Source organism: Hordeum vulgare, chromosome 3H, assembly GCF_904849725.1.
Source record: "Hordeum vulgare subsp. vulgare chromosome 3H, MorexV3_pseudomolecules_assembly, whole genome shotgun sequence".
Classification (NCBI taxonomy): Eukaryota; Viridiplantae; Streptophyta; class Magnoliopsida; order Poales; family Poaceae; genus Hordeum; species Hordeum vulgare.
Window position 1 is genome coordinate 525,934,024 of NC_058520.1, and position 11,963 is coordinate 525,945,986.

Below are 11,963 nucleotides of genomic sequence, written 5' to 3' on the forward strand. Positions count from 1 at the left end.
GCCGACTTGGAGCTTGCCACCGCCTAGATGATGGACCCGTGAAAGACGATCAAAGTGTCGCACGCCCGCCATTGATGCAGGCTCAACGCCAAGATGATGCTGAAGGCGCTCCTGCAACCGGAGTGCAATGCGCGTGGGGCGACCCCATGCGTGGCGCGGTAGCCCGGGGCGGATGTCACGGCGGGTAAGGTGACACCTGTGACTGGACGAAGACGACGACGGTGCTCGTGGTAGCATTGGAAGACCAGGGTTCGAGATCTGCGTGTGGCAAGTTAGATAGATTAGGCCGAATTTTAACTAGCTAGTCATATGTCATATATCGGAATCAAGTTTGAACTCTTCTTTGTGAGTTTAAAACTGAAGATTTCACATGGTGACACAACTTTTGGAGATGCCCTTGCAACGTACGTTTGGAATGAGTCGGAGTAACTCTTAATCCGCTGCAGGCTGCAATCCGTCTCTCTCATTAAAAAGTAGAAAAGTTTGATCCACTGCAGAGTGCAGATACTGGCTTTTTTCTTTTACTTTCTGAACCCGCACCTTTTACTCTTTAGCCTGATTTTGTTTCTGTTGATCCCAAAAGCTCGTCCATGGAACGGTTGGATGCTTTCGCTGGTTGGACCAATCAAATCCTCCCCACATGATTAGGAGTCTTCCAACGTCAAAAGGTCTGTTGATGAAAACAAAGAGAACAGTACTACTTCGAGTCTTGTTTCTTGTGCGAATTGCTTAACCATGAGACGCTATTTGGAATGCCTGATTAGGCATCGTGGCAGTTTGACGAGCCATACAAGTATCCAAAGCTGGAGTATATACAGCAGGGAATCGGAATGAGACGGCCGGGGAGTTGTAGACGGATCGAAGAACTATGCAGTATGCACCATGCTGTACCAGCCAGCAGCTGCTCCAACCTGTGCCGCTCAAGTACAACTTGCAGCGTGGAACACGGCTGATTTTACAGCACTCTACAGTAGATGCCCGGCCCATGCGAGCGAAGGGCCCGCCCGCCTCCCAGAAAGCCACAGTCGGACCGGGACCAGACCGATGAAATCAAACAAGTTAGAGCATCTAAAATTGGACCACTCATGCGATCCGGAAAAAGAGAAAATAAAAAAAATTAATCCAACCACACCTCTCAGATCGTCTTTTTATGTCCGGATGTCCGTGAATCCTCGTTTACATCCTAAATATAGGGAGAACATGAGGGTTGGCGGACACGTTCGGTCGTGCCCGGTGAGTCCGTCAGATAGGATACAACCCCACCTCGGATCATTTTTCTTCTTCTTCTCTTTCTCCGTTTCTTCTTCATCAACCACACACAAGTGATCGGACATATAAGAAAGAAAATGAAATTTATGGTTGCGCGCACGAACAAATAAGAGACACGACTGGTCACTAATCGTCCGCGTTCTCGGAATTTACAAGTCGTGGCTGAAAATGTTCTTAGAAAAAGAGCACAATTATCGTTTCGAATTTTAAAATGTCGTTCAAAAAGAAATCTTACAATCAGTGATTATACTTTGGAGATAGCTAGCCCATTGTTCTCTTTGGTGGTCATATTTGTACGTTTGATCAGCAAGGCGGTGGGTAGTACTCCCTTGGTGTGAAAATGAGGCCTGCTCAGCCCGGTCCCATATCTCAGGCACTGTCCCAGAAAATTGAAAGGACAGTTGAGTCGGATTCCTTCCATGATCATCATTTCGCATCATTTCGAGGCAGTTTATCCCTTCTAGTTCATGCACGGAGAGCAACCGGCGGCGCAGGTGATTGTAGTGCTACAGTAGTTGGCACTTCCAATGCCGCCCACACGCTGGCCATGAGTGTGGTGCCAAAACTATCTACAGGGGCTTGAAGTTGAATTATTATTATTAAGACAAGGATAAAGCAACCGCATCGCCTGGGCTCGTGTCTCAATGTCCGTACAACCACCGCACGACCATGGAACGGCACTCCTCGTCGACTATAGTAATCTTTGACCGAAGCACGAGTATCTGGCCGCGCCGCCTTAAAACCGCCTCAAACATTCGAACAACCCATCTAATCATATGTCCTAATAAATCGTCACTTGCTAATACGATCTCAAGTCACGGACGGATCTCAATACCACCGTCCCATCCCACTTTGCTGCAACCCACGGTCTGTCTCGAGTCCGCAGCGATTCAAATCAAAATCAAAATCCGAGGCGGACGTCAAAAGTTTAGTCACAGCGCAGCATCGCTGCCGAAACCTGCAAAGCCTTTGTACAGGCTTTGATTTGGGCTGGCTTGCTTGACAAAAAGAAGGCGATCGACTGTGTGGCCGTGGTTCCCTCCCCACCCCGCCCCACCAGCGGAGCCCGCCCGCCGCCACCCCGCGCTTCCTGTTGCCCCGCGGGCCCGGGTCGTCTAGTCTTTATAAGGCCACTCATTGCACGCAGCCCAAGCCCCGAGCACTCCTCGTCCGCACTGCGCGTAGAAGCAGGCCACGCCACCGAGCAGAAGCAGCAGACGGGTGCGACCGACCGGCGACCTCCAGGTACGCAACCGCCGTCCTCCCTTCACGTAGAGTGACCTCCGAGACACGGGGGCGCGCGTCTCGCCGGAGAGGAGCGCCGTTCTTCGCAGCCGCCAGCCGCCTGGAGATGAGCGCCGATCTGCGCCGCTGCCGGGCTTCTTGCAGGAGAGGAGCGTGTCTTCACCGCCTCCTGGCGCCTCGCCGGAGAGGAGAGAGCGTGCTCTCGCTCCTCTACGGCGAGGCGCCAGGCGGCGTTGAAGATGCGCTCCTCCCCGGCGAGGCGCCAGGCGGCGGTGCAGAACGGCGCTCCTCTCCGGGCGGCGTTGAAGATGCGCTCCTCCCCGGCGAGGCGCCAGGCGGCGGTGCAGAACGGCGCTCCTCTCCGGGCGGCGTTGAAGAGGCGCTCCTCCCCGGCGAGGCGCCAGGCGGCGGTGCAGAACGGCGCTCCTCTCCGGCGAGGCGCCTGGCGGGGGTGAAGAACGGATAGAGCGTGGGGGTTTGCGGGTTTGTTTTCGCCCGAGCCTCTCGATCGGGCGGCGGAGGAGCGGGCGCCGGGGCGGCGTGGTTACCCCTGAGACGTAGCGGCGAATCGGGCTGGGGGAGCGAGGCGCCGGGGCGGTGTGGTTACCCCTGAGACGTAGCGGCGAATCGGGCTGGGGGAGCGAGGCGCCGGGGCGGTGTGGTTACCCCTGAGACGTAGCGGTGAATCGGGCTGGGGGAGCGAGGCGCGAGGCGACGCTAGTTCATGCTGCTTTTAGTTTTTACACGCTGCTCATATATATGCTTTTGCTACACTTTTCTCCGAGCCCGAGGGTTATAGATCTGATTTCCATGTCCTTCTTTCTATGGTCTCAGGAAGGAAGGGAGCGATGAGGGCGTCCGGCATGGCTTGTGCAGCTTGGGGGGTTGTGATACTGCTCGCGGTGCTTGCCTCCGTCCCACCCACCTCCGCCTCCACCTCCGTCGCACTCGCATCCACCGCCGCCGACGACGCTGATAAAGGTATAAAACACCCCCTCTTCATGCTCGTATTGGTATTGGTATTGGTATTGGTATATTGGTATTTCTTTGTTCGACCTTTGAGACAGAGACAAAGTAAGATGTTTGTTCCACTGGCATTTTGCTTTCGAGTTCCAGCTCGTTTTACTCTACCTCCGTGCTAGCCTAGTATAGTATTTACTATTTAGAGTACATGTTTAATTAGTCCTAAATGCAATGCTGACATTGGTCTTCTTAATCTCTTCGAGGTTGCAATGCCACCGCGCTGGCCACCGATATCCTCAAGGCATGCATTGAGGTACGTGATCCAATGACCACATCCTGCTGCTCCTTCATTCTGCCGACGGTGGACATGGTGGACTGTCTCTGCATGGTGGTCGATCAACCTCAGATCGCTGATTCCGGCACCACCTCAAGGACACTCTTTGCTCTTTATCTGAGATGTGGAGGCAAGAGACGTTCCGGAGACAAGCCCTATGAGAGCTGTGACGACTTCTCTGGGAGTGGGAGCTCCACCCCATCACCCGCCACTCCCTCTCCTCCTTCAGCCCCAAAGGAGACGATCACTTTAACTCCAAACAATGAGCACGCAAGTCACATGATTGAGATATCCACATACACTGGCGTTTGGGTTACAGCACTCATAACCTTCATTGGCACGTGCATCGGAGTGTACAAGTGGTTTATCCGTGGTACTCTTACTACTTAAGCCTTAATTGTTGTGTGTCAAATGAGTACAGTAGTTTCTGTCATGCGACTATATAGTACTAATGGCACTACTAATTTGGTTTGCAGGCAAAAAAGACAGTCCGGAGAACAATTTAGCGAACCATCCGTCACCTTGAGGACAAAGGTGCACGTTTTCCAACCTTACCTTGTTCTCTTTTGATTGGTGCGTTCTATACATCGCTCATCTGTTCTTCCTGCGTTTATTGTTTGAAGTGAGCTAATCTTTGTTTACCCGTTGGCATGCAGACAGCAGAAGAAACCCGCATCAAGAAAAAATATGAACCAAAGATAAGGCCATCGAGGGGAAGCCTGCTATGTTAGTTTTATCAGTACTTTTGTGCGTTGTGTTTATCAACGAGTGTAATATGTACTTGTTCTTGTCTGACTTCCATTTGATATGAGTGTTGAACTATAAATGTGCGGTGTGGTATCCTGAGTTGCTTGCTATGGTATCAAAAATTTTGTCCCTTTTCCTATTATCATTTTCATTTTGCGACTTTTTTTTTCAACCGTACTCCTACAATATAATACTCATCAATGCACGCGAATCTATTCCGAAAAATATAGTCTGTTTTTCAATCAATTTATAGCAAAATATTCCCTGCATAAATATTCATCACGATCCCGGGATACTGCGCAGTGGAAGCCCACAACCTTTGAGTCAAATTTATATGCAAGGATCCCTCGATACTGTGCACTTAAAGCCCACAACCTTTGAGTCAAATTTATATGCAAGGTGTTACTAAGAGCATCTCCAACAACCTCGTTAAAACAATGCCGTGCTAAAAAAATTGCGTTTTTAGTGCGCGCACAACAAAAAAAGTTGCTTCAGCGGTCGCGCGATAAACGCGCGCGGGGCATAAAGAGTACAACGCACGGTCGGAATCGGCATCGCGCGCTGCTTATTTGATGCGCCCGCTTCGGCGCGCTGCATACTCGAGCGCTCGCGCCGCTCTCTCCACTTTCGCCCCCACCGCGTCACCTTCGCCCCGCCGCGCGCCGCCACCGGCGAACTACCCGATGGATGCCCCCGTCGGCACCCCCTTGACCCCTTCCTACAATCGCGACTCCTCCATTGCAGCCGTCGCCGCCGCCGCAAACCCTAGCGCTGGGAGCTTTGGCATCGCCGCCGCCGCCACTCCTTCAAGCACCAGTGTCGCGCACGATCTTTTCATGTCGCCACGGATGACCTCGGCGGCGGGTGGCCTCACGCCGGTGCCTGCCGCGAACCCACGTGCCCCCCTCTTGCAGCTCTCAAATGTGGCACGGGCGAAGAAGGGCAAGGTTTCTGGGAAGAAGAAGAAGGTGGCGGACGGCTCTGGCTCCTCCAAGCCGTCGAGAAAGAGACTTGAAGGGCGTGTGACGGCCGCGACGGTTCCCGAAGCGCTGGCGAGCTCACTTGTTCAGCCGCCGGCTGACGCACAAAAGGTGTTCGAGGAAATGCACCAAAGGTAAAAAAAAATGTTGTTGTTATTTTTTGAATGCATACATATAGATAGCTCATTTGCTTCGTTGTATATCCTTTCTAGTGTCAACGATGAGGCATATATGTCAACTATGATTGTTGGCTCCAATAATTCTCATTGGTCTCAAACCAATAACATGCATTTCGATGACCATGAGTTCGAGGTGGACGAGGATGGTGAGGACATTATCGACGCACCGAAAGGAAGAGGAGGCAACTACACCAATGATGAAGACATATTGCTATGCAATACTTGGTTGCAAGTGTCGAGAGATCCATCCATTGGAGGTGATCAAAGTAAAGATGCATATTGGAATCGGATGAAGGAGAACTTTGATCTACGCAACAAGAGTGGAGTTGACCGCTCGTCACGATCTCTTCGCTCCCGGTGGTCGACAATCAACCGAGATTGTCAAAAGTGTGCGGCCGCACAAAAGGCAGTTGACAATGGCACTAATGATATAGATATGGTAAGTGCCATTTCATCCATGTTCATCATGCTTGTTCTTGGTGTTTGTAGTGCTAACTTGTTTTGTTTTTTTGCAGTTCAATATTGCACAAAACTTGTTCATAGGAGAGGAGAAGAAGACCAAGAAAGGGAACATCAAGAAACGGAGACCATTTACCTTGTCTCATTGCTATGAAGAATTGAAGGATGATGAGAAGTGGAAGAAGCGTGACGACATCGATGATGTTGATGAGAGCAACAAACGCAAGAAAACAATTGAGTTGGATCATGATGACGAGGAGGCATCAAGTGATGACGGCAAGAGAAGCTCTACACCAAACTCGGTTTCATACTCGAAGCCAAAACGACCGGATGGGTTCAAGAAAGATGCAAAAGAAAAGAAGAAGAGGAAAGGGGATGATGAGATAAAAAAATGCTATGTAAGCTATTGTGAAGGCAAGAAAAGAAGCAAACAAGGTGAGGAAGATGGCAAGGACCCAAGATGCCGCGGCCGAGGAGAGGAGGGTGGCGACCGAGGAGAGGAAGGTGACATTGGAGGAGAGGAAGGTGACCATAGAGGAGCGATCCAGGTTGTTGGAATGGGAGAAGTATTTGTTCTTCTTGGACACATCTACTCTCAATGAGGCGCAAAAGGAGTATATCTATCTTACCCGTGAAGAGGTGTTGATACAATAAAGAGCGATGCTTCGCAGCATGGGTGGCGCTGACATTGGCGGCATGGGTGGCGGTGGCATTGACGGCATGGGTGGCTTCGGAGCACGTTCGGGCGACATTGGCGGCATGGGTGGCGGTGGCATTGACGGCATGGGTGGCTTCGGAGCACGTTCGGGCGACATTGGCGGCATGGGTGGCGGTGGCATGGGTGGCATGGGAGGCATGTATGGCTTCGGAGCACCTCTGGGCGGCATGGGAGGTGGTGACATTGGCGGCATGGGAGGCATGGATGGCTTCGGAGCACCTCCGGGCGGCATTGGCGGCATGGGAGGTATGAGTTTTTTGCGTCTCTCATGGGAGGCATGGGAGCACCTCCGGGCGCCATGGACGGCATGTCTTCCGGTGTGCCAACACCTTCGCATGATCTTGCCAACACCCGTGAAGAGGAGGAGAAAGAATCCGCTTCGGATGATGAATCGGAGGAAGAGGAAGATGAAGATGAAGATGAAGACGAGGACGAGGCTTGATGTGGGCATGAATTTGAACCAGTGGGCATGAACTTGGTTGGATGATTTTGTGGGCATGAACTTTTTATGTCATCATGTACTTGTTTGTGTGATTTAAATTATGCCATGTCTTTGTTTTAATGTTTGAAATTCATTTTGTGTTCAAAATGGGTCAAAAATGCAACACATGGCAAGCGCCGGCTGTTTACGCGTGCTGCATTTTAGCGCGCCTGCTCGAGCTATGCGCATGCGCTGTATTTTAGCGTGCCTGCTGGAGCCAGCGCTGGCGGCCGTGCCAAAATATGCAAATCGCGCGCTGCAAACTATATTTTACCGCGCCGCGGGTAGCGCGACTGTTGGAGATGCTCTAAGGTAGCTGATCTGATTAGTGATGAGGGGACTGGCTAGAATGGGGACAAGTTGGAGGCCATGTTTACCCCGACTGATACAGTGTATATTAAGCAAATTGCCATAGAGGGTGGGGAGTTGAGGATCATTTAGCGTGGAACTTCACAAGGAAGGACATCTTCACCGTAAAGCCTGCTTATCACTTGAGGATGTCGTTGAACACAGCTAGAACACGACAACCAAAGGCATCTAGCTCGGTTGCGAAACATAAATGATACATGGCTTTATGGGAGACTAGTGCACCAACTAAAATCAAAATTCATATGTGGCGTATGATAAGGAACGGTCTGGCTGTAGGAGCGGAGCTCCAACGGGGTAGAATAAAGGCGGGCGTCTTATGTGTTGGATGTGGTAGAGAAGAAACCATGGTTCACCGATTCTGGACATGCCAACATTCGATACGGTTTTGGCAATTGTTGAGAGAGGAACCGGGTGTAATGATGGCAAGCCCACCGGCTTATTTGACCTCCGAGTGTTCTCTCTCTACATGGTTGCTTGAATGGTTCGCCAAGGCTACCGAGGATGAGAAGGACATCATGCTATAGGCAACATACGAACTATGGCTCGCCAGAAATGATACAAGGGAGGGACGTAGGCTAGAACAACCACATGAAATACTAGCTACACTGAAGGTGCAAATGTCAGACTGAAAATTAGGGCACGAGACGAGGGCGTCGCAGTCGGAGCCAAAAACCATTCGGAAATGAGAGCCTCTTGCAACTGGATGGGTGAAAATAAACCTCGACGACGCGGTCTCGAAGCAAGGAACCAATGGTGGTGGGGGTGCAATTTTTAGGGATCACAACGCTGTGTTCTTGGGCGGATCAGTGAAAATTTTGGCTTGCAGACGGACGATACAGCTGGCGGTCGATCTACACATCCAACGTGCACATGTGGAGCCGGACAACAAGGCACTAGTAACGATGATTAATCAACCTGGAAGGAACTTGTGTGCTGTGGGGCCTTGGATGCAAGACATCAAGGAAATGCTCAATTCGTTCGAGGAGTTTAAGGTCACATGGATTCGTTGCACGGGTAATATGACTGCGCATAAACTGACTAGGGTAGATGTAGTAGGGGAGTTTCGTAGTGAGATTTGGATGAAATCGCCACCTGACTTTATTCTTAATGTAATTTCAGACGAGATCTCTAGCTATGGATGAATAAGTGCGGCTATTTTCCTAAAAGAAGTTTTATAGAAAAATATTCTTATATCAGTAATACTACATGTACGTAAACTTATATGGGCTTTGGAGGTAGGTGGATTTTGGTTGAAGATTAAGGTAATGAGGGTCCCATCCCTCTTGAAAATCAGTAAATGAATGGTTAATTAGAAAGAAAGAATATTAATCAGCGTGTAACCTTATGTAACTTTTTGTAAGTTTAGCATTTTTTGTTTCTATAAAACCTGTCGCACGGTTTATATTGGTAAACCCACTGGATTGAGCGACACCTGGCAGAATCTTGACGCAACGTGGTTTAACTTCTCCCTCGATTCCCTTTGCCCAATCTCGGCTCGCAGCTCAGTGTGGTCGTTCTCGACGGCGACGGTATCACGGCAAGACGGTGGTGACACATCCGGACAGTGGCACTAACACCATTGTTATACGTCATGCCTGATGGATTTCCCAAAACTGATATGGTGGCAAGACAAGCGAGAGGGCCAACACGTAAAAGCATCTTCAACCAGCACTTATAAACGTCTGCGAATAATGTATTTTATATTTGGATATTTTAAATTAAAATCTTAAATTCATATTATTACATGCAGCGTAAACCTAATACTCTCTCCGTCCCAAAATTATTGTCTTAGATTTATATAAAAATGGATGTATCTAAATACTAAGATGTGACTAGATACATTCATATATAGATAATTCTAAGACAAGAATTTTGGGACGGAGGGAGTACTAAACAGAGGTCGTCCGACTTCGCCGTGGTCCATGTCCGACGGATGGTTGCGTCCCATATGACGTCGATTCGGTTGCCGATGAGGTAGAAAATGACATGAAACACTAGCTGGCTCATGAAACTCAATCTTCCACTGTTTTCCATGTCCTATTCTTCCTCGCCGGAACGCGTAACCCGAATGATGCGGTGGACATGAGGTCGATGATAGGTCCTTTCTTGCAGGAGCCGACGTACATCACGACGCGCTTGCGGCACCGGCACTATGCACCCTACCGTACGCGAGAGAGTGTGATGCCGCCTGTTCAACGTGCATGGCCGCATGCATATATGTTTGGACTCATCGACATCCATCAAATGTGTCTCAAATATGAAGACGCTACGAGTCACTCCAGGTCACGTCCGGACAGCCCACCGCATGCCCACTTGGTCCCACTTGCAGCGACCCAGTCCTTCTTTCCCGCCCGTCACTTTGTTGCTGGCTTGGAGAAGGCAACGACGCCGGTGGAGGAGGCGATGCCTCGCGCTGGCTCCGACATGGGTGGAGGCTGGCTCCCGCGTGGATGGAGGCGGCGACTGGCTCCGGCGTCGGCGGAGGCGATGGCTCGAGCCACGGGCCTCGCGGGCGTGCTAGCGTGGCCAGAGCTCGCACGCCCGGGCTGGGGACGAAACGCGAAAGCCACGGGCGTGGCGCGGCTGAGCCCGGGCTTGCGGCCGCGGTGCTAGCGTGTGCGCTCGAGCAGCCGGGGGCGCGGGGCACAAGTGCTCGCGCCTGCGCGCCGGCGTGCAAATAGCTGGCCGCGCGTACGTAGTCCTTGTGCTAGCCGCTGCTGCTATGCGTGCGTGCGATGCGTGTTGGCTAGCGAGCCGCTGTCCGTGTGCGTGTTGGCTAGCCAGCCGTTGGCCGCGTGCGTGTGTGCACAGCCATGGCCGGCCGCTGCTGCTCTGCTTGCTGGCTAGGCAGCCGCTGGCCGGGTGCGTGCATGTACATGCGTGCTTGCTCTAGCGAGGCAACGGGTGCTAGCTGCCGCTGCATGCGTGCGTGCTCCAGCCGGCCGGCGACGACATACTAATTCAACGTGTTTGCTAAAAGAAATGTCTATCACCTTGAGAAACAAGGAAGCTAAAGTCCAAGACATCAAAGAAGAAATCACTAAAACCCTAACACTCTGGCGCGAAGCAGTCGCGACAGCTTTGGAGCACCCGTTTGGGGAACCACCGTGAAAGATTGCATTAGCCCCTAAATTTTTTTAAGTTTCTTCTTTTTACTTCCTTGATCATGTGATCGCAACTCCCCCCAGATGTTTTTCTTTCTTCATGTGCTATCTGCTATAATTTAAAAGCCAGCGGTTGCTGAATCTTTAAAAAAAAAAAGTCTATAAATATGAGAGGTTGAAAATCGAGGTTGTGTCTGTATGACATGAAAATCCGGGAAGAAGGAAGCATTGCCATGTGCGACCCAAGTGAATGGGTCTCCAGATTGAAGGCGTTCAGAGCCTGGTGGAGCCGATCCATGACAACCGGTGGCGGCATGTGCTGGCTCACGGTCGAGTATGTGGTGCGCTTCTCTGTCGCCGCCGTCCCGCTCCCTCCCTGACCTCGGCATTGTCCACCGGGCCGGCCAAGACAAGACGCTCTCCGCCTCCGTGTCGCTCCTGTGCACCGCTCTGTCCTCGCACGCCAACGTGATCGATCCCGGCCGCCATGGCCTTGTCGACAGGGACGACTCATCCTCGGCGTTGTCATGTTCTGCCTCGGCCGCTGTAACCTGCAAGGCATGCTGGACGACGTCGGCGTCCTCATGTGCGCAGGTACTCTTCATCCTCTTGGGGAGAAGAGGAGAAGGGCGGCAAGGCTTACATGAGGATGAGGCAAGCATCCAGTTGGTGGACGTGCTCCGGCCGCCAGCACCAGCAGGTGAGCTACTTCACACACCAGAATTGCTTGTTCATTATAGTTGGCGGTCTAGAAGAGGAAAGAAAGCGGTAAATTCACTCCATATATACCAAGTTGTCATCCACACATTTTCTATATCTAAAGTCTAAAGAGCTAGCCCCACTAACTTGTTTCTCTGAGCATACAACAAAAATGATACACTTATGGGAACTTTTTACAGAAGTTTTACGGACTGGTTTTTCTCCTCACTAATCCCCCCTCTGATTTTCAAAATAGGGTCCATTTCATCTTAATCATCAATCAATACATTCCACCTCAGTTCAGTCTGTAAAACTCGCGTAAAACTTTCGTAGGTGTAGCATTGCTCGAGCATACAAGCACACAATAATATCATTACATAACATGCTTTGGAAAAAACAATAATGTGCAACAATAA

The 11,963-nt window shown here is 50.9% G+C and overlaps 1 protein-coding gene across 1 annotated transcript; it reads left to right on the plus strand.

The window, feature by feature from the left end:
* The first annotated feature begins 868 nt into the window (after positions 1 to 868).
* Positions 869 to 4,637, plus strand: LOC123441968. The gene is made up of 6 exons (XM_045118124.1): positions 869 to 1,024; positions 2,247 to 2,514; positions 3,349 to 3,495; positions 3,741 to 4,184; positions 4,288 to 4,345; positions 4,468 to 4,637. The coding sequence occupies exons 1-5, from the start codon at positions 869 to 871 to the stop codon at positions 4,335 to 4,337; spliced, it is 1,065 nt and encodes a 354-aa protein (XP_044974059.1). The 3' UTR covers positions 4,338 to 4,345; positions 4,468 to 4,637.
* Positions 4,638 to 11,963: the final 7,326 nt, after the last annotated feature.